This window comes from Ornithodoros turicata, chromosome 7 (genome assembly GCF_037126465.1).
Source record: "Ornithodoros turicata isolate Travis chromosome 7, ASM3712646v1, whole genome shotgun sequence".
Taxonomy (NCBI): Eukaryota; Metazoa; Arthropoda; class Arachnida; order Ixodida; family Argasidae; genus Ornithodoros; species Ornithodoros turicata.
The window spans coordinates 51,261,470-51,284,514 of record NC_088207.1 but is presented as its reverse complement, the minus strand read 5'-3'; the positions used below and the strand labels follow the sequence as shown (position 1 = coordinate 51,284,514).

The 23,045-nt window shown below is 45.7% G+C and overlaps 1 protein-coding gene across 2 annotated transcripts in view; it reads right to left on the bottom strand.

Annotated features, from left to right (window-relative positions):
* Positions 1–22,797, bottom strand: part of LOC135401479 (endothelin-converting enzyme-like 1) — a 37,947-nt gene extending 15,150 nt beyond the window's left edge. The window contains exons 1-15 of one of the 2 annotated variants that reach the window (XM_064633919.1): positions 22,437–22,797; positions 21,227–21,263; positions 15,508–15,629; positions 15,373–15,438; positions 14,003–14,164; positions 13,861–13,947; positions 13,589–13,791; positions 12,313–12,430; positions 12,184–12,245; positions 12,041–12,118; positions 8,654–8,686; positions 7,151–7,284; positions 6,874–7,096; positions 5,638–5,748; positions 976–1,038 (exon numbers count right to left, since the gene is read on the bottom strand). In XM_064633919.1, coding sequence (XP_064489989.1) covers positions 976–1,038; positions 5,638–5,748; positions 6,874–7,096; positions 7,151–7,284; positions 8,654–8,686; positions 12,041–12,118; positions 12,184–12,245; positions 12,313–12,430; positions 13,589–13,791; positions 13,861–13,947; positions 14,003–14,164; positions 15,373–15,438; positions 15,508–15,589 — 1,422 coding nt within the window. In that variant the 5' untranslated portion in view covers positions 15,590–15,629; positions 21,227–21,263; positions 22,437–22,797. The remainder of the gene's footprint in view (positions 1–975; positions 1,039–5,637; positions 5,749–6,873; positions 7,097–7,150; positions 7,285–8,653; positions 8,687–12,040; positions 12,119–12,183; positions 12,246–12,312; positions 12,431–13,588; positions 13,792–13,860; positions 13,948–14,002; positions 14,165–15,372; positions 15,439–15,507; positions 15,630–21,226; positions 21,264–22,436) is intronic. The other variant, XM_064633918.1, reaches the window with a different exon arrangement.
* Between the last annotated feature and the right edge of the window lie 248 nt (positions 22,798–23,045).

Genomic DNA, 23,045 nt, shown 5'->3' with positions numbered 1-23,045 from the left:
GCGCCACCACAGCCTTGCACAAGGGGGCGCTCTATTTCGCATCGCCATCCAATGCCTCCCGCTATCTCTCACCATGCTCCCCGAAGGAGCAATGACGTCATCCGCGGAATGCGACAGCAGCGGCCCCTAGTGGTGAGGCGTCGCTCGTAGCGCCCTCTAGTGGTGTACCCTACACAATGGCTAATCCTTCTATTCATCGGAGATAATCCGTCTATTGGGGGCTGCATTGGAAACAACACCCGCAACCTAATGTTTTCTTTACGGAAATGGGTTCGCCGTGGTCATTTTACTCAGTATAGCACGTAATCCCACTCGTAATGCAATGGCAATTGCCGAAATAAATTCGCTGAAAATACGTGGAAATGAGCCCTTGGTTGCGCCTCTTTTTTGACGGCTCGTAGTTTGAGCGCAAAGCTCCGAAGAAAGGAGGTTACATTGACATGCCACGCGAGGGGGAAAAGGGTTACAAGCCTTACCCACGGAACAAACACGCGCGGTGAGTGCGGGAATCAGAGCTATCTTTTCAAGAATGAGGTCACCCGACGGCTTGTATAACCCTTTCCCCTTTCGTGTGGCGTGTCAATGTAACCACCTTTCTACGGAGCTTTGCGCTCAAACTACGAGCCGTCAAAAAAGAGGCGCAGCCAAGGGCTCATTTCCACGGATTTTCAGCGAATTTATTTCGGCAATTGCCATCGCATTACGAGTGGGATTACGTGCTATACTGACTAAAATAGACGACAGGGAACCCGTTTCCGCAAAGAAAACGTTAGGTTGCCTTGGGGAATTTCAGAGTTCAATTCAAGAAATTAACTTTCCGTCAATTGAAATGAAATAAAAATGTTACCAATATGTGGAAAAAGTTATTTGCAGACAAGAATCCCTTGACCGCATGTCTCTCCGGGGCCTACGTTTTTTACTATGAATTTCTATCATGGTTGGTGGACCACCCTATATAGATGAAGAGTCACTTACTGGTGTATCTGGATCTATGATTGTGCTGTTGAAAGGCTGCTGCACGAGTTGAACCTTTCTTATCTGAAACCATATAATCATCGTCATCAGCCACAACAGCGCTAACGGCAGAACCATTGGGGGCGGAACTGGCATACAACGCGCTCTTTTCATCATTAGCGCTAGAGGGGTGTAATTTTTCGTCCCATTAATGATCTAACGGTTTCGTCTTATAATGAGAGGTTCAGTGTGTTAAACCTGTTTGATTAGGGCGTATTATTCGTTATTAGTTTCGGCTTAGAATGAGAGATTCAATGTACCAAAAAAAATCCAAAAAATTTTCAGATTGAGACATCTGATAAAAGTGTAGGAAGGGAGTTGCCTCAGGACAGAAGCCGCCGATATTTCGAACAGAGACTGTTCTTCTTCTGGGCACCGTCCTCATCATTGGCATGGTATTTAAAGGGTTAGGTGTGACGTGTTTAAAGGTTCATGCGAATTGTGGGTCAACAGCCCGGATTCCGTGCCACTACATCCAACGTGCCATTACATCCAACGCGCCGGTACATCCAAAAACGAGCCGTTACGTCCAACATGCTGTTACATCCATTGTGCCGTTACATCCAACGAGACGTTACATCCATTTTGGCCACTACATCCACGGGTCATTACATCCAACGAGCCAGTACATCCAACGAGTCATCACATCCATCGGGCCAGTACGTCCAACGAGCCATTACATCCACGGACACAGAATACTCGGTCAATGTTTTCGTCGCTGTTCTGTGCTTGTTACGCAGCGCCTTCCATCGACCATCTCAAACGCGGTTCATTCCAACATGGCTGTTCTGTACTTTTTTGTCGCACCTACGTCAGTGGCCAGGAAGTCTTGAGGTCGTTAATTCCTTAGTTGTTTTTGAAACTTAGGAAACTTAGTTGCTTTGAAACTGAGTGGTCCCAGTGCGAATGTCGCGGTTCTGCGCTTTATTGCCAACGATCTCCTTCACCTATGAGATAGCGTCCTGGGTGTGAATCACGTGGTGTGAATACCAGATAGGGTTGGGAAGGTGCACACACCTGGTCATCTGAATCCGGGAAAAACCACGGGTTGACCCAGAAACGGGTTATTGTTGCTGCCTGGACGATTACACAGACTCCACACCGGACAGCGAAATGATCGTCTTGTGCGGAGATAGCGACTTGGAAGCGCTTTTGTCGGCCGAGTAAGTGTTTTGGGACGGAAACTTTAAGCATAACTCACCAGAATTCATGAATCCCGTTGTACACCCTTCATGTCTCGATACGAGGAGAGTGTCACTTTGTGGTTTTGCTCTCACCAGGCGACGTGACACAGCCGCCCATGGTGTAATTCGTGACACACTCCTACACCGTTTCAGCCACTTGGGAACACTACAAAGCTCAGGTTACTGGATGCTTCACTTCGAAGTTGCAGCTATGAATGCAGCAGTGACAGTGTTCAGCGCTGTACGTGTGAATCAGCCGATAAAAATAAGTGCCTGTGCCTTTCATTATGCGACGGCGATAAATGAAAAGCGGGACTAGCTTTGCTTGGGAACCGTCTGGAGGACAATGAAGAAGTACGAGAGTGGTTCAGGACGGTAAGGCACCTGCCCTTCCTCCCCGAACATTTCCGTCTCCCGTTCAGCGAGGATTTTATTTCCAATCCACCTCAGCACGTATCACCTCTTCTGAGCGCTCTGCTGCGGCGCTTCATATCCTACTTCCACAATTTTGGCTGACATACGTTCCCGTCCGTGACGTATAGGACCACTTTGGCAACTCCGGAGCACGCACCGCGAATGTGGTTGAGGGTTGGCACAATGGACTCCATGACCAACCCCCGAACCAGCTCCCGAGTCTCGCGGAATTTCTTGTATTTTTCCAGAAGGTGCAGCATGCCGCAAAGTACCGCTGTAGGATGGGACAAGCTTACGCTTGTCCCATCCTACAGTTGGCAATACAAGTACCAGCTGTGGCTTCTGCTGTGCGACCCTGCAGCGCTGCCCAAGCCACAAACGTCACGAATCCGGGAGAGGAACGCCCGGCATGCCGAAGAGATGGAACTATTTCGCCACTATTTTTTGTGTGCCCTCGTTCAATATAAAGACGTCGCAACGTACCTGAAATGCGTGATAGATGTTGGGGTTTTGCCATGTACATAATGTTACAGTCCGCGAATGAAGCGCTGTTTGTAACTGATGTACCTACTAAAATATAGAATGCACTTTGCTATTATCAATTATGGCCGCGCTGCTCAAGAAACTGTGATCTTTTGCTGTTAAGTCACTGCTATACCTTTGGCAATAGTACCGTTGCGCAACTATATAGCGAGAGCAGCACGCAGATAAGATCATTAAAGACACGTTCATGCTTAATTCATTTAGTTATGTATTTTATTTTCAATGTCTGCCACATGTTGCAGCCACACGTTGTGGACGTGAGGCTGGCAGGTCAAGTAAGCGCGCGTGTTTCTTTTCTTTTTCTTTTTTGAGACTGTCTGCGGCTGGTTTGTACTGGTTCACGTTTCAAGATCGTTCGGGAAAGAATGAGGTGGAAATGAAAGCCACAATTTGATAAAGTTTTCGCATCGAATTTGGATGCAGACGTCCGCGCGTCCCATGCAGCGATGTTTATTGGGAAAAAAAAGCGAGAAAAGGTTAGTCAGGCATAGGCCGACTTGCTATTCCTTCCATATAAAGAAAACGAAAAAAATAAAGAAAGGAAACACACACACAGCAACCGCCTGCGGGTTGTAGTCGTCTTGACAGTTCACTCCTGTCATTCCTAATCCGGGCTTCGCCTCCCGTCGGCCTTCTTACCTCCCATCGCCCCCATGGCGACCCAGATTTTTTGGCCGTTACGTCCATCGTGTCGTTACATCCATCGTGTCATTACATCCATCATGCTGTTACGTCCAACGCGTCGTTACATCCATACCGTGCTATTACATCCAACGAGCTGTTACATCCATCGTGCCATTACGTCCATCGATGGATGTAACGACACGATGGATGTAACAGCTCGTTGGATGTAATGGCCCCGTACCAACAGCCCGGAGGGAAGAAAGGGTCCGTACGGGCTTCTACGGCCGGAGTGAATGGCTGCTTTGTTAGAGTGTGGGGGGTTATGTGAACGTAGTGATCTATGCTACGTTCACATAATCCCCTCCACGCTCTAACAAGGCAGTCAATGATGAGGACGGTGCCCAGAAGAAGAACAGTCTCTGTTCGAAATATTGGCGGCTTCTGTCCTGAGGCAACTCCCTTCCTACATCTCTACCGGTTCGCTGGATTTCTACCCATCTGATAAAAGTGTGTATGTCATTATACCGAATAGCGCGAAAGTTTTTGATGTGTGCAATTTGTTTCCCAGAAAAAAACTCACATAAACATGGCTATAACGAGGATGAAGAGGTATGATGGCACGTCACCGATGACGTTATAAGGAGAACTCGTTCTGGTTCCCCGGTCAGTGGGGGTCAGCGCCTTGTCCCTTTGCCGCCGTAAGCCAGTTTTGCCAGTTCTCCCGGAGAAGTGGGGATAGAAGGAGCGGCCGAATCATTACCGAGCCAGGAGAAAGGCTTTTTCAGAACCCCGAACAGCCGAGTAGCAGACGACAGCGGAGTAGCAGACAACATTTCTCTAAGCCAATCAGCGAGCGTTCTGCTTATAGCGTCAGCGCGAGGTTCCAGGCAGATCACAGGCTGGCTCTGCTGGAAGGCTTGTAAAATGCCGCAACTCTTCTTCGCTTGAAAATTAACAGAAACGGCTATTCGTGCATCCTGCTCCTGAAGGCGTCAAGATTCCTCTCATTTCCACGTGTCTGACTCCGTTAGGTTATTCTGACCACCCAAGGACGCAGCCCTATTCATTTACACGAATAACAAGCCACATAATTACGGTTCAATTCTCGTAACATACAACAAGAAGAGAGGGCCGTGCGAGATCCGCGAGCAGCAGCCGAGGCGAATATCGAAGAGTTAGCCAGCTAACGAAACGAAGAAGAGATACACAATTTGACCCTATTGGACTGTTAAATAGTATCCTCGTTAGCAGGCGGTTATTCGTTCAGTGCAGTTTCCTCAAAGCACGGTAGCCTCAACGAGCGAGCGCAGAGTAGTTAGCTCGTTTCGCTAGCGTTATGTTAAACGTGCAAATCGATTAAGTACGCTGACACACGGGCACGTTTGAACTCCTTTACACAAAAGGACACATAACGGAAAGGCGTTGCGTGACACGACACACGGCAAAGGAGAATCTCCTTTCACGAAGCGGTCCTTTTGGGAAGCTGAGATTGGCGATCTCCTTTTCATCTGTAAGGGTGTAAGGCGTAGCTTCGGACGAATGGCGATACGACGGCAATAATCTCGAACGAAGGATTTCACTTTTCGAGTACTCGAAGTCTGCGTGCAGATATTGCAGTTGCAGTACGTATTTTGCTCGTATTTTGCTATTTGCGAATTCATTGCTCGTCTTGTTATGTTTACTGTTACCTAACTACCTGACTGTTATATCTTTCGGTATATATTTTTCAAACGAAACACCAAAAGGAACACCCCTTGCCATGTGTCACCGACACGAACTCTTTTCGCAAAGGTGTCCTTTGCAGCTGTAAAGGACCCCTAACGGAAAGGAGTTGGTTGTGCACGAGCTTGTTCTTTACCTTTTGAATAGCGACGGCTTTGGATTCGTCTGTGAGCCAACTGACGTCACTCCGTTCCAGCAATAGCAGCAAAGACTTTTTTATCTCGTGTACCATTCGGGAAACGAGGGTCTGCACGATAAGATGGCGTCAGCTGTGCTTGGCACCTTCTGAACGAGTAAACTGCTACTGCGCATACGGACCAACACCACCTAGGCAGAGAAAACCTGCTTACTCGTTTACGTGACGTAACAATTAAGAGTCATCCAATCAGGATCGTGTTTTCAACGGCGGTAGCCAATCACGAACGTGTTTTCAACGGTCGTGGTCATGAAGACGAACCACCGTCGTCTGCGGGTTGATTGAACGTCCCCGTGTACTGAATGGGAAAACTTGGAAATAAAGCGCAAAGTGGTTCAATATCTTTCTCAAGAACGATTTCCTCGAAAGCAGTGATGGGAAATACTTGAGGTACCAAGTACTTAAGTACTACTTTAAGTACATTTCTCAGTACTTGTACTTTACTTAAAGTACATTTAAATTTAAGTACTTTTCTTTGGTACTTTCCTTTTAAGTACTCAAGTACCCAATGGCAAAACAAATGCAAAACTTGGTCGCGAAATGACTTCTTTCAGTTCATATTAGTGAATCGGCTGTAAACTATCCATGTTTTGTAACTAGCACACGGCAAACATGCTTGATAAAAGCTTTTTAAACATAACAGTCGAAACATAATTACCTCACTTTTTATCACTACCAAGCGTTACAACATCCAGCGATACAATCTAAATCTGTAATGTACTTGACGAGCACATTAAAGTACTTTGCCAAAGACTTTGTACTTTACTTTAAGTACATTTGTAGTATGGTACTGTGTACTGTACTTGCAACAGGTGCTAGGCACTTCGTACTTTACTTTAAGTACAATTCTGAGGTACTTTGTCGATCACTGCTCGAAAGTACGTTACAATTTCTATACATATTCATACATATTCATTCTATACATATTCAAGTCTACAGGTTGCAAGTTAGCTGCAATCGTTTGAGAGCTCTTGAATTCGCAGAACGGCGAATCGCAGTAGCAGACGAATTCTGACTTTATATGAACACGTAGCGAAGAATCCAGTCCAATCCAATCCAATGGAGAGGAGGCATTAAGCACGCCTTCTGTATCCAGGTGGCGTTGATGCGAACACATCGTGCCGCCCCCAAGGCGTAACAGCAACGCTTTTTGTTCTAGCAAACCTGCGAGCTCACCTGAACGCTCGATCTGTCCGCGTGACTCCTAAAGGCCATACGTCCCATGGCCAATGGCATGAGAGCCATTACCTGCTCAAAGCAGTAGACGTCGAGAGACGGAACATCGTCGGCTCCCAGCTTGCTTTGGTAGAACAGGTGCCGATAACTGAGAAGCTCCTGGTTGGTTGCTGGTCCTAGAGTTTCCACAACACGCCAGCCGACGTAGTTTAACAACAACCGCCTGCGCGTGTGTGCTAAGCATTCATACGAAATCAGAGTAGCGGAAGTTCCCTACGTTTTGTCGGCGTCCACGAAGAAGGCATCCAGGGCCTCGATGGCTGAGGAGTTCCACACAAGGACCTCTTCACCGGCAGAGAGAGGGACGCTGGCCTTTAGGTAGATGTCGTAGATTATACGAGCCAGCAAGCCCTGTGGGGAAAGTTCAGCGTGCGGTTCGTCTCACCATTGTACTGACGTCATCGCGTGACGTCATCCGCAGGAGAGCGCCGCTGTCGCTAGTAGATTTGCCGTTATAAAAAAAATGTGCCGCAGGGTGGGACTGCGGATAATTTCGACCACCTGGGGTTCTTTTGACGTGCGACGGAAACCTCCGTCACACGGTGCTGGAAGCAATATTTACCTCCCCCACATTGCTACCGTCTTCGGCCCGGATCGAACCCGCGCCATAATATAGGTATTCAGGTTTATGACTGTGCAATAGCGATGCAAAAATATCGAAATTTTCGATATATCGATGATTGAAAAGCCGTCACGCCATTACTTGCACAATTGAAAAAGTTGCCCTCGTTTTGTTGATGAAGACAACCGAAGAACAACGTGCATTACGAGAGCCAATGAAGATACGTCCCCAATTATCGTGTCAGAAAGATTGGGGAATAATTAGTGCAAGAATTTAGGTGAGTGCAAAGGATGTCGGCCTCTTCGGATTCCGCACCAGCTTGCCTGCGTCCTCCTCCTTTTTTCCTTGAGGAGTGGATGTTTGCGAATACGGAGTCTAGCCAGCAACAGAAAATCCTCGGTTTCGACTGCCGGGTGCGTTGCGCGCTCGGTGAATTCGTTATGCACATTCCAATGCGTCGTTCGGCACGAAATGCAGCCCCGGGCGATCCACGAACTTTTTGAAACTAACAAAGTTTTCCTCTAACGTGCATCACATCTTGACAGGAAATATCGGCATCGTGTTGCAAAACCAAATCAAGAGGGTTTCATATACCCTCTTCGCGCGCAGTATACTGCCGAGTTACTGATATTTCTACCAGCATGCATATCGATATCTATATCTATATGTAGTATCGATATCTATTATCGATGTGAATATCGATATTTTTATCGACCAAATATCGCTATTTTAAAAGTACCGATCGCAGGCAGGTAATATCGATAACATCGATAACAATATCGTCATCGATTCCATCCCTACTGTCCAGGTCTTCACCCACGTTGCCTTCACCATACATTTGGTGTTTTGAGGTTACTGTACGGTGTGAGTACTATTTGTACCACAATCCAAGTAATTTCCAATGTTTGCAACGTTAATAGTCCCCTAAATAGCGTATGGCAGTGAACGAAAAGAGTAAACCAAACTTCGAGAGACCTACGTCATGGCGGCGATTTCGCGTTTCCGAGGCTAGTGCCCTCTGGAAGAATGACGTCAATGAACAAAGTCTATTGGTACCGAATGTTTGTTGACATCCGCCGTGACGCTTCTCGACGAAGCAACGCTTTTATATATGTAGGGAGCAATTTTTCTCTTAGAATTTATTGACTGTAGACGTACCTTTGCTTGGTGGCTAGTGCCCGAAACAGAACCCTGAAAAATTCGAAACACGTTATTCGAAGACAGGTTTCAATTTAGCAAGCACGCTAGAGAGTCATACGCTCCCCGAAACCTGCCTGCTATCAAAAACATAAAGGTAAATTAAGAGACTTTATGTCGTGTTACGGGAATGTTTCCTTTCCTCGATGTTGAGCTACGTCGTCAAAGTATCGCGCTCTTGCTTAGAACTACATTTCTGTCAACAGAAAAGCGTAGCGGTTTTTCGCGAACGACCGAGAAATAGCTTTTCCGCAGTCAAACGTGAAATGAACCGCGACAGGGAAGTAAATGATGGCAGCTACCCGGAGGAGATTTTCTGCGCGATGAAAGGTTGCTTCGTTAGAAGGGCTACACAGGCAAATGAGCAGTCAGAAAATGACGGCATAAGGTAGACATCGCTGCTTTGTGATGCACTAGGGACCCGCAAAGTGCACACAGAGTCAACTGAAGCGATGCATTATATTCGCTAATTTCTTCGGGAAGCAACGGGATATCATTTACTCAAGCCTCCCGGAACCCGGCCTTCGAAGCACGGAAGTCCTGGCAAATGTTTGCCTACTTTGTAAGCTTCGAGGCAGACAGCGTCCCGTATGACAACATCGAGATGTTTGTCTAAGCGAGTAAATCGTGTACCCAGAAATTAATTAAAAGGGCACTAAAATGCAAAGACAAGTTCACTTCAAATTGCGTTCCACGCTATGTTAGTTTCGTACTTGTCGTCGTAATAAACCTCTAACCGAGACACACCGAAACCAAAACAGATCGGAAGGGGAGAGCTGAGTTCCACGAATGGGCAATAGTTCGCTGCCTCCTACTGAAAGAAAAGTAGGACCGAAGGTCGCGTACTTTTCAGAGACCATCGTAATCCCCTCAAGACCGTGGCCTTTCGGGCGCGACCTTGTTCGCCACAGGGATGGGCATAAATACATTTTTTGAGTATTTAAATATAAATACAAAATACTTTGTTGACAGGGGTATTTAAATACTCTTCATAAATAGCTTTCAACATGAGTATTTAAATACAAAATATAAATACTGTATTTAAATACCGTAACTACTACCATAAATACTGTGAGGAAGATGTCATCGGGAATTATGTAAATAATTATGATCATAAGGACAAATCAGCAAGAAAGAATAGCATTTATTTGTTAGATTATCATGGCGATTTTAATATTAGAAATTTCTCGAAGACTGCTTCTTTTAGGCATCTTCTGTTCGGCCGTACAATCAGATTCGCAAAGGAGAACAGCATCTCCACAGGTGCCGATGAACAAATGCTTGTATTAAATTTGACGAAGATGCTTCGTAGAACAATGTAATCGGGTAGTCACGACCGTTGTCCGCAACAACAGTGAAAAACTCGCCATCTAAAATGGTTTGTCGCATGCGCATGCTAGCGCAAACCCGGCATAATTGCGCCCCAAACTCGCCCTTCTTCCCGAAAGGTCAAATGCAGGGCAACTTTAAGATATGAGTCAGTATATTCTGTATTTAAGAGTATTTATAAAGTATTTACAAGAATAAATACCCGAAAATTGGTATTTAAATATAATTATAAATACATTTTTCAAGTCTGTATTTAAATACAAAATATAAATAGTATTTTAATTACAATGTATTTAAATACTGCCCATCCCTGGTTCGCCACTAGCTTTGAACGTAGTTCAACTCTACCAAACTCGTGGCGCTTTCGAACATTATGACGTCATTTGTTTACAAACAGGTAGAGGCCTCTTTCCGTTTACAAACAAAAGACGCCATTGTTGTGTGGGCAACAACACGAACGCAACTCCTGATTGCCGTATGTAATTGCAGATTGATTCAGGTGTTGTCGAATGGTAATTTCTGGCAAACTGTGTCACATTATACTCATTGTCCCGGACTCTGTTAATTTGTTTTGCCCACACTGGCCTTGTGACGTCACCCGCGGAAACTGGTCTAGAGGTCTATTGTCCCGGAGTTGCAATCGAAATTATACCGGGCTCTTTCTTGCTTCGGCGCTAAGCAGTGAATGCCGTTTCAGCTCGTGCATATAGGTGTTTTTAGTCAACGCTACCTAGATTCAGAAAGCCTCCTCATTGCCTCCTCTCTCTCCTTCGCTACGTGGACATTATAAGAGTCAGAATTCGTCTGCTACTTCGATTCACCGTTCTGCGAATTCAAGGACTCGCAAAGGACTGGAGCTCACCTGGAACCTGCAGGACCTATAAATGTTTAGACAAAAAGCGCAAGACGCGTTCCAGAAAATCAGTTTTGAGAAAGATTAAGACAGTTTTGTGCTTTACTTAAAAGTTTTCCCATTCAGTACGCGGGGACGTTCAAACACAACTCGCAGACGACGGTGGTTCGTCTTCATAGACACGACCGCTGAAGGCACGTTCGTGATTGGCTGCCGCCGTTGAAAACACGACCCTGATTGGCTGACTTAATTGTTACGTCACGTCGACGAGCGCGCAGGCTTTCTGTATCTAGGTGCATGGTGGTGTTTTTAGTCCATGCTAGTCCATATAGGGTTCTTCGTTTTCGCATTTTATTATTTTTCAAATTCGGGATGGGAAAATCGAGTGCTATTTACGCGTGAAAATTCGGAGAGAAATCGGGCACTATGATCTCTGTTTTATATGTTGCGAGGGAATTTTCGGGTGAAATGAAGGGCATATGAAACAAACCACTGCCGTGACACGGGGACGAGAACAAGAATCTTTATATATATTTCCACTCGGAACTGGGATAGTGAATGACCACGGTATTCAAACACTTGCACGAGCTCCACAAAAGCTCGTCTTTGACTCCTGCAGGAGGGAATCATAAAAAAAAGAGGACAAATAGGTTGTCACAAATAGCTCTCTATCCTCATATTATGATTAACTTTTCCGACGGTTTACCGAGAACGACAAGTTGAAGGACCGCAAAAGATTTCGGGTAGATATCAATCGGGTTTTACTCGAATTCTTGAAAATTTGTTCGTGGGGGAACTATCGTGAAAAATCGGGTTTAACCTAGGAACGAAGAACCCTAGGGATTCAGTGAATCGATATTGAAAAATGCAGCAGTGCGCATCATGCCGCGCATATATGCACAGTACGATCGGACCCGTTCCAAATCCACACGGCCACGATAGGTACGTGCTCGCTTCTCCTGTTGTCTCATTGGATACCGCAAATCTTGGCCTCCTGGGGATCCCATTCGTTGCCACAAAAGACATCTCTGTTTTCGCTGCGTTTGTCTTGTAAACGGTAGCGCTGTGTGAACTAATTTTGCTTGTATTTTACCACTGAAACCCAGACTTCCGTTTGAGAGCAAGTAGTTGTTGCATTTTAGTGCCCGTTTAATATGAAAGCTTACCTTCTTGAGGTCCTGTAGGCGAACAATGTTGTCTTCGTTAAATTCCGTCAACTCACGAAGAGTGCGGTGACTTGAATGCTACAACGAGAACGACGCAAGTCATCTCAGCACGCCAGCAGCATTGTGTGGCAAAGATTAATCACCTGAGCCATCAGAGTCTCGAAGGTCAAGATGTCGTTGAACACGCTGTTTGCTGCTTTGCTACCTTGGATTTGATTGGATTGAATTGGCTACCTCCACAGGTAGTTCTCTTACCTGATGACAATACATACCTTGGATTGCCTTGAGCGAATGCTTGAAGTATTGGTCGTATGCCTTCAATAAGCTAGAGTGTTCTTCGTGGTTGGACGTCAAGAAGTTGGAGTGCAGGAGTGTGTTTGAGAGGTCCACCTGAAATTAGAAGTTGCAGTGTTGTGTTGGAAAGCGTTGCTGGTCTCCGCAGCGACCACCACAAATGGCACCATGAAATGTGCTTCCGTTACATTTGGGATTTCTGGTCTTCGGCATTTATTTATTGAAACTTCGGTGTGTGTTTATTGACATTTTTGTCTTTTTTCTTTTTTTGCCAAATGTCGAGAACCAGAAGTCCAAGTTACCAAGTCAGTGAGCGTTGCATGAGCGGCCCTGAAGGGATTCTGTATTTGGACTTCATAATTAGCTATCATAAGAATTCCTTATTTAATGAATCGATTTTTAATAGAATTATAGTTTGTATTTAATTTAGCTCACCCGAAAAAAAAAACTGCCTGCCCACCTGACGCTGAAATCTGAGCTCATGCACTCAGATTTTAGCGTTCCTATTGTACCATGGTAGCTGTCAGAACACTTGAGTGTTTGGCCAGGTGACCAGCAGACACGCCAAGCGATCGGCCACGTCTGGTGCACTTACAGCATGCCATGGAATCAATCTCGCCATCAAAAGTTAATCGGTTGTATTTAGCGTAAACGTGCTCCTAATACATGCAATGATATAAATTATCTTCTGTACCTTAGTAGGAAGGGAGTTGCCTCAGGACAGAAGCCGCCGAGATTTCGAACAGAGACTGTTCTTCTTCTGGGCTGAAGAACAGTCTCTGTTCGAAATATCGGCGGCTTCTGTCCTGAGGCAACTCCCTTCCTACATCTCTACCGGTTCGCTGGATTTCTACCCATCTACGTTCTGTACCTTAGTGTTTGTCGACGTCATTTCATGCTGCTCGTCAACATTAATTGAACAGCCCATGAACAGCCGAAGTAAAAAACACGCTGTACACCCCGCTGCACACACTCCGTGGAGAATCCTTTCGATAATCCGACTTAATTTTATGTAAATTTAAATATATTTTGTCTGTAGCGCCGCGATTGGGACGCCACCGTTGCCAACGTCGATTAGCCCCTTGGCACCTCGGGCTGCGTCGAAACCACGCCAATATGTGGTTGGCAGTCTTGGAGACAGCATGTGATCAACGCATTTTGCACAACTTACGCTGCACACCAGAGACAAAGCAACATAGCAGGGCACCAAAGGTCAATACACGGAGAGATTACGAGTCGACAAGCAGTCTGTACCTGCAGCATGTTGACCCGGGAATTTCGCGGATCAGGTTCTACGCTGAGGGCGAAGACGAAAGCAAAGCCATAGTGTGCGCTTGTCTTGAGAACGACAGTCTTAGCGTCAGGCAGCTTCTCGCCGGTAATGTAGGGCCAATCGCCAAGATCCATAGAGCGCAGGACTTCGCGCAGGCCGTACACACCGACTTGGTCCGTGTTTCCTGCACAACCCACGTGCAACAACTAAGATCTCCAGTCTCTATACTCAGAATAGTCTATGGCAGACATACGTAGGTTTCGGCAGGACTGAAACATGCGCACAGCGGACCGCTCGTCTGTAAACCTCTGGTCTTCCAGATGTCCTTTGATGAGCAGAGCTGAGCAGCAAGGATCGTTTGGGAACCCGACACAATCGCCGCAGATAGAACTTACGGATGAGTCTTTGTCGTTCCTTCTCTCTGACGGTGTCCTTAACGGAGTAGAGTCCCATGTCATCCGGGATCTGGTAGCGGTTGGGCCACAGGCTGCACACATACTCGTAGAAGTTCTTGCATGGATCCTTGTCGAGGTTCAAGGTGTCTTTCAGTTCAATTGCTGAGAAAGGAAGGTTATGTTGCGTAAAGCTGGATAGCGCTGTATGAAGACAGTGACAGGTGGGCCTATGTAGATGAGATATATTATGTCTCTTAGCAGCTTCTGAAGTGCAATGTTACGTTTAATAACTGATTCCACTACAGTGGACTCTCGTTAATATGACCCCCGATAATCTGACATACGCGCTTTACGACCATACTCCTGGGGAACAATGCAGTGAAGCCTCTGCAAATTCCTCCCCGTTAATATGACAATTCTGCACTATGACCAAAATTTTCAGGAACGACCATGGTCATAATAACGAGTGTTCACTGTATATACATTCCGCTCAGAAGTAATACATGAAGCCAATCAGGAAATCTGAGCGGTTTAACTATATGGCGTTTCTTATCTTAGGAACATATCTCGGGTTATATTTTGATACCGATTCCTTCAAGCCCAATGCATGAAAAACTAGGCACTGAGTAATTTTACGCGAAGCTTATGGCTGACCTCTATAGATGCGTTTAGATACTACCTATATAATAACTAATAGTATTGTACCAATCGCATCCGCGGATCCTCGAATCCTAGGCAGGGATTAGAGATTCGGGAATCCCAATCCCAGTGCTTAAAACGGCGAATCGAATCTTTCGAATCCACCAACCACGTTTGTTTGCTTCTTTTTCAAATTGGCGCCCCCGGAGTCCGCCGAAAGCCTCATTGGCCGACGTGCGTTTTCTTGTTTGTTTGCTTACATTGCTCTAAACTGAGAGAGCTCAGACAGGAACATATTACTAACATGGTTTTGTTTTTGATACTTGCTTAGTTTTATGGAAATAATTCAGACTCGAGAACTTAGTCGTTTCATAGTCGTTGAACAGCATGTTAAATAAATTACGTTTAAGAATAATTATACGGGTATATTTTCTCCTGAAACTGCACTATTATTCAATTTGTTTTTCATTAAACATATGTATCATATTCTGCTTCAAAACACTTTTCAGTAGTAGTTTTTTTGTTTTTTTTTCCTGGCTTTTTAAACTGTTTTTAAAGAACGGATTCGGAAGATTCGAGATCCGTAAGATTCGTGGAAGTTCGCAGAACCTTCCTTGGATCCGGATCCCGATCGGGATTCGTAAAATTCTGGATTCGTCCCATCTCTAACTAATATAGGATGTAACGGTACAGGACATCGGTATAGTACCGACAGTTCCGGGCATCCTTACCTGCATCGTGGCAAACGGACGACTCGCACTCGTAGTATTCGATGCCTACCTGTTTTCTGCGTTCAGCTGCGAATGTCACATAAGTTAATGTCACGTGCTTCACGCGCGACTGACATTCATGAACTTCTCAATTACCTTTGCTGTACTCCTTAGCGTAGTAGAAAGTAAAGGTAAGCATCATAGTAATGATGAGTATGGTGGACACACAGAAGACCATCAGGCACTGCTCTAACGCCGTGCGACCGTCCCAGAACGCGCTGCAACGAAATTATATTCGCGTAAGTTATCTTCATGACTCGCAATCATCAGAATACAGATACAAGAAATTCATGATGCACAATTATTACGATCACATAAATTATCTCATGAGTTACGACTAGGGTTTTCGGTGTTCGGCGGATATATATTCCGAAATTCGGCACAAAAGAAAAAAAAAGAGAAAAAGAAACGCTGATTTTGCGACAACTAGAAACGGCGGCTTTCGGCGGTAACGTTTCTGATGTTGCCACCCACTGTGAAAGCGAGAAAGTGATAGAGAGAGAGAGAGAGATTATGTGTTTAATGGCACAAAGGCGACAAAGGGCCAAAGAGCGCCAGAACTATGGTGAGTGTGTGGGAGATGATGGGAGAGAGGTGATGATGTGGGAGAGAAAGAGAGGACGATAACAAGTAAGTGTTGTAATGAAAAGCTATCTACAGGTATGAGTGATGAGATGATCCAGGATAAGAGAGAGAGAGGAGGAGGATGACGATAACAAGTGAGTGTGGCAGTTAAAAGCTATCTACAAGTATGAGCGATGAGATGATCCGGGATGAGAGATTTACATGCGGGGTTAGGTGATAAAGGCTAAAAGCGGAAAAATGCTGAACATCTACATCTGACTAAGTAGCCCACACATGGTAAAAAAAAACTGGATAACCTTATCAAACGGCACAAGAGGAGTGTCACCCAGTAGAAGGGCTGGTGGAGTGGGACGCGGTATCGAAGTGCGGTGAAATACTGTTGGCAAAATTGTTAAAAATTGGGCTGTTCGGTGTATCATACTTTAAAAGCGATAAAACCCCCGTGCCGGGAAACAAATCGAAAGACAACACTGTTACGTTGACGACGATACTGTTGGCGTTGGTGTTCAAAGTGAGCGCACGCAGTCAAGCTGTCAACGCAGTGCACGCAAACTGGCGGATCCTGACCTCTGAGTAGGTGGTGATGCGTGAGCCATGTGTGCCCATTCCTCAATCCAGAAAGTCATTGCGCATTTCAACACCTTTATTACTCGAGAACTAATAGCCTTTTACAACTTGAACTTGTTAGAAAAGACCGTTATACATACATGTTCAACGACTCGCAATGCATGACATATCGCTGTTTTCTGTGAAATATACTTAGAAAATGTTGCAGGCTATGTTCGTACCGTTCCAGTTAGCACCTTCATTGTATCCCCTATTGCCCTGGGAGACTACTGCGTCTCAGTGGTGGTATTCTGGGACCGGTCAGGCAAAATTCCTGGGCCTATTTACGGCGGTTATCGGCGGTTACTCGTTTTCGCCGAAGGCACGAAAAATTTATCGGCGAACACTTTCGGCGGTTTTCGGCAAATACCGAGAACCGGAAACCTTGGTTATGACCTACATAACTTCATTTCGAGGGCCTCCACCGCGCCTTGCGGCCCACCGGGAACTTTCCCGGTGACGTCTACATGGACATGCGCAGTCCGACACTGAACCGCTGTGGCGGACGGGACATATTATTTATCGAAACATTATTATTATGAAAGGTCCTATTAAATTTGTCTTCTTCTCAGGTATACTTGATGGAATGCAAATCCTTCCCATAATCATGACAAAGTTCATTGGCGAAATCTGATTAGCCTAGCATACAGTGGACCCTCGTTATTATGACCATGGTCGTTCCCGAAAATTTTGGTCATAATGCGGAATTGTCATATTTACGCGGGGGGGGGGGGGGTTGCAGAGGTTTCACTGCATTGTTCGCCAGGAGTATGGTCGTAAAGCGCGTATGTCAGATTATCGGGGGTCATATTAACTAGGGTTCACTGTACAACGTTGCCACCGATGACAAGCTCATACCTTCACCTCCATAGGTTAACACTTGTATCGGACAAACAATGTACAATACTCAGAAGGATATATTGCGAGCCTCCTTTAAAAGCAATATATGCCTCGCTATCTTCATGTAGCAGCGTGAGCAGACGGAGCCAATTATCTCTGACAATGACAATTTTCTCTCCGAATGCTTACGTGTGTGTTCAAAAGAAACTGAAAGCCTATATATGGTTAGGTGAAATTAAAGCTTGAGTGTTTCCACGCTTTTATTTTTATTTTTTTTCTGCGGCTTACATGCGCCTCCATGAGCTGAGCGTCTTTCCTTCTGTGTACCAGTACACCGGTACATGCCCTCTTACAGAGCCATATTCGAGAAACGTTTCGAGAACGTTGTGAGCACTGAGGGCGCCATACGACGTAGGAATTGCTTTACGAGTAGCAAAGTAAACACGCGCGCTTTTGGAGCTTACAATTGTTGTAAACACTGTCATGTTTACTCTGCAGTGCAGACAATTCGTAATAGACGTCAGAGATGGAGGGATATACCAGTACGGTTCTTACTCCCGTCTTCAGATTCAGTATTTCAAAACACGAACACGTGACATTCAAAACAACGAACATTACGTTACCGCCAGCTAGAGATGTAACGGGAGAGAAAAAACTGAAATTTATAAAAAAAACTTTTTTTCAGCTGCCCAAATGTGAAAAAAAAAGAAAAGAAAAACTAAGCCAGATGGCGTTTTTCTTGCGTCAGCATGCACTTCGATGGGCAGCGGCGAAAGATTGCCATCGTCATTCATTGCTTTCGCTTTGACCGGAGTGCTCATGGCACTTTTGTAATATAGTTCGTCCGCTGTCGAGCATTGGATATATTTCTTCTTTTGCGAATCGCCAACCCCAGCAAAAAGGGGTAAATAAATAACAACACAGAGACGTCTCGGGCAAAGCGGCACGTCGCCGTCTGGGAAGCAACAGCTCTCAACTCCACTTCGCACCACCGCCATCTTGATTGTTTTGAACACGTGATTCGTACGTTTTGCATCATAACTATGCACTGCGGTGCGAAATCCCTTTGAAATCTACAGGGATTGAATGTCCTTCAGATCATTATATATGTAGACAACACAATGCCCTGCTTGCATGAGCAATCGGAGGTGCACGGCACGCTGGCAGGGGTGTCAGGGGTGTCTCTGTATATACATGTCAATAAACAAGTTACAGGCTAGTAGTAACAGTATGTTCATTATTTTCTTTTTTTCTTCAAAATTATCGAAAATAAATAGCAAGAAAACCTTTTTTTTTTTTTTGTCGAGGCCCAAATTTTACGGAAATTTTATATGCCTACCGCCAGCATCGGAACAAAATTTCTTTCGTTTTGTTGTTCTTGTTCTCGTTTTTTTGTCATCAACTCGGTGTTTACGCTACACAATACCGTAGAGTCAGTAATGGTTATATCGAGCGTATATGATAACCCTGTGATGACTCATAATTGGTCAAGGCAACTGCAGTGTTATTGGTAGCTAAATTTTGTCAGTTATCAAGAGGTTGCACGTCGGTCAGCATATGGATAGTTCGAAAGGTCATGTCTGCGTTTCATGCCTCATCCTCACTCCATTGAGATACGCAATAACATCCAATAAGACAATATTGACGTAAGAGATTGACACAACGTACGTAATACTCATTGACGTTTCTATGTTCTGACACTTTCGTTTATTGTATGAAGAAGCAGAATGGAAGCTTAGTGTGCTGAGACTGCTCTAATCTCTCGGACCCCTTATGAAAAGAATTGTTCTGGAAAGCCTTTCTGCGGAACCCATCTCTTACCCAGCCAGGACAAGCTGGGATCAAAAGGTGACTGACCGGCGTTTGCATAAATAAGCCACGGAAATCACAATCATAAATATTCATATGTAATTTATTCCTATACTCTTTATAATACAAGACAAGACGGAATATTTTAAAACATCCCTACTGCATTTGATTTCGTCTCTCAAAAAAATAAATGCTAATTTCACAGGGCTACATAATCTCCGCAAGAGCAACTACTGGTTTTAGGAGTGTCCTAAATTTTCGCGTGTCAAACGCATAAAATTTCGCAAAATGAATAAAAAGTTTTTACGCAACGCTTAGTATTCAGTTGAAAAGCACGGAAGTTCCTTGCCGTGCATACTGAAGTACCTTATGTCATACTCATCTGCCATCTTCGTCGATCGTATCGCTCTTTTCTAGGGCAATGTCCAGGCCCTTTAAAGGGGCACTACAGTGCACGAAAATTTCTCGTGTTGTGAACGATGCCGTTACTTTGACACCAACACAAAAGGAACTGTATTCGTCCGTAGCGTCGTTGGTGATTTCGCAAACGATACCGTTATAGTTTGCACCTTCCCTCGTCTCTCCTTCTCCAAAGGCACGAAAATGCGGAACGTTCCTCCCATTGGTTTCCTCAAACGATACCCGGCAATGATTGGGCAAACGCTCTGCGTTGCTACGCATCTTGAGAGGGAGAGAAGATGGGAAAGCGTAAATACACGACTTGCAAAGGTGGTAGCGCCATCTGCTGCGCAGACTATGAGAGCCTGCAGGAATATGGGAAATGCGTTCGGAACGTGATGCTCTGCGAGATGTCATATCGTCTGTGGATTACCATTTCGTTTAATGGTTTTACTATCACATATGAACCGACATTTGCATGGCATTATAGCAGATATTTTGTTATTTCATATGTTCCTCCTCCTCTACCTGTCGTACAGCATGATTGTTGCCGATGGCCGCTGTCAAGCGGAATTGTATTCTTCCTTTTCGAAATAGGGTATGCTCAGGGGCGGATCTAGAGGGAGGGGAGTCATGATGTCCTGACCCCCTCCTCAATTTCTCTCTTCACATAGTGTTTAATTGACCTAGATTGTGTGTCTACCATGCTGGCCAACACTCTTAAAAATGAACTTCACCGCATGGCACGCTCCTGGCCAACCATAATCTCGAATGATATCGTTATCTGCCTCGATTTGTTGAAAACGGAAGGCGTACGCCATTTTTGTGACAATTATGAACAGCATAAGTGTCACAAAAAAGGCGTACGCCTCCTGTTTTCAGCAAATCAGGGCAGATAACGATATCATTCGAGATTATGGTTGGCTAGGAGCGTGCTATGCGGTGAAGTTCATTTTTAAGAGTGAAGGCTGGACCCCCCCCCCCTTTCAGAAAAATCCTGGATCTGCCCCTGGGTATGCTTATATTTGGGACAGCGTCATCTGTTTGAATAAAGTCGATATGTTAATTACTGAGGGCGACGTTGTTTCGTAGAGGAAGGCGTGAAATCCTATTGCCGGCATGTACGCGAGCTTACGCTGTTCGGTGTCTCTTTCTGTAGTTGACGTTTCGGGGTAGAACTCGAATGTAGTTGTGGGAAATTTGACCAGAGTTGCAATTCCCTGAAGACAACCAACTTGAACAGAAACCTCACACTACTGCGTGTTCGCACAGAGAATGACATACAGGGCCTAACGAAGACACGCGCCAACGGAAGAGCTCCGGAGTACGTAACTCCCACAGTGCACCGCGCGCCTTCGCGCTGCCTCCCGGGATTTGAGCAAGTCGTCTAAAAAGGGACCCCGTCTTGTCCCTCCAGTGTTCCTTAAACCAATGTACGAAGGGTCATACATGTACTGTGGTTGCTCTATAGTTAGCGTGGACGATGGTCCCATGTTTTACAACTAACAAGCGTCCAGACGAACGTGAAGCAAAAATGCATGCAATTGTCAACACTGGGATAAGATAAATAACTTACTTTGTTGAGAGAGAGAACGAAGAGGCTGTTTCGGCACCTACAGTAAGAATGGCCAACTTGTGGGTAAGCACAGTCAGTCGAAACAGAGCATTCACTACCAAGATGGTACAAGAACAAGTAGTATACACTATATGATGTACGCAGTGCGGTACACAACACAAACACACAAACTCCTAATGAAATTCAATGAAGGCGGTGCAGGCCAGTGCAACAGACGAGATGGACTGAAGGACTGAGGCACTGTTCAAGCATCAAAATCAGTTTTCTGCGAGATTTTAAGTATAGTTCTAAAAGAACAAACTTTCACATAAATTTAAAGACACCCGAGTACTTCTCATGAATTCTCACGAGTACTTTTGCTGCTCAGACAAACTAACCTAGAAAAAGGCGATGGACTTGCAGTACCGCGCAGTAAAGTACTATTCTTCCATCCAATAACCAAAAGTCCAGTACCGATGCCTAGATGCGTTAGCTCTGTGCGCCTGCAGACTTATGGCGAATTCGGGTGGTCATTTCGTGACAACTTTTTTACCAAATCCCGAGCAATCATGTTCGCTTGGACAAAGCGCAGCAATCTCGCACGTTCGCGTGACGCTTTCCGAGCACCCGGAATTTGCCAGCTAGCACTTTTATCGCCCGGTCTCGAAACTGCCGAGCAGCGGGTTGGCCAACTATATCCGGTGTCGTCACATCCGCACTGCAAGGTTGGCGAGGGCCCGCACTGGCTGGCACGCCGAAATCCACGCGGGTTACATACATATGGGTTAGCAGACGACAAAACAAGAGACTCAAGAGACACAACATCGAGTCTCGAGGTACCCGGGTTCGAATCCCGGTGCCGGCTCTGCTGTCTGGGGTTCTTAGAGGTTGTTGAAGTTGTTAGAAGTTGGGGTTCTCCCTTAGAAGTCGTCCCAGGACGCACATTTCCCAGGGTGTTAGCCGTGACGTTGCCCACCTCTGTGAGGCCGAGAACGGCGACCCCTTTCACCATCACCACCAGACGACGAAACCCGAAGACGAGCGACCGCGATGCCCCTATAGCGTGATCCAAGCGACCAAAAACCAGACACCAAACTGCTAGATTTCATGGCACTCATGTTCGGTTGGCAACGGTCACGTGATCCAGCGGAGGGCCATTTTCCCAGCGCCCTGCCGCGTTGCCATGCAATGACCACCCGAATTCGCTATTATTTTACCACGGGCCACTGACCGTATTGTTTCCCGCGAAAGAGCTCCAGGTGTATCGCAGGATTGCTCAGGTCGTAGTTGGAGAAATCGTTCCATTGCGGAGCCGGAGTGGAGCTCAGCAGCCGCGTCCGGTTGTCGGGGCTTTCGGTCAACGGTGACGCCGGCGAACTGTCGGGGCCCTCGACGTCTTTCTCAGAGCTCTCCGCTGTCTCCAGGGTGACAATGGTTCGTGGTGACGAGCAACGTTTAAGGGAAGCTGCGATTCTTGCGGTACGCCGAGCACGAAAAGGAGCGGTGGGACTGCCAGACCTCACGAGGTTCTTCGTGCGGTAGTAGCGGTAGCGCGAGTAGGTGCTGCACGCGCTGACCAACCATGTTTACAAACATGTGACGTCACGAGAAGACCGGTTCGTGGTTTTATTTTGCTGTGGTGGGCAAGAAGCGGAAAAAAATGCGTCGTCTGATAGGCTGAAAAAGCTTATAATGTCCATCATAGTTGCGGAATGAGGTCGCCCATTCCATCCCAATCCCATTGCAAGGAATGGGGATTTGTAATAATTCCATTCCTTTCAATTCCTCTGATTGAAAACGTATGGTCAATTCCCACTCCTGGGATGGCCTTGCAGCCCCA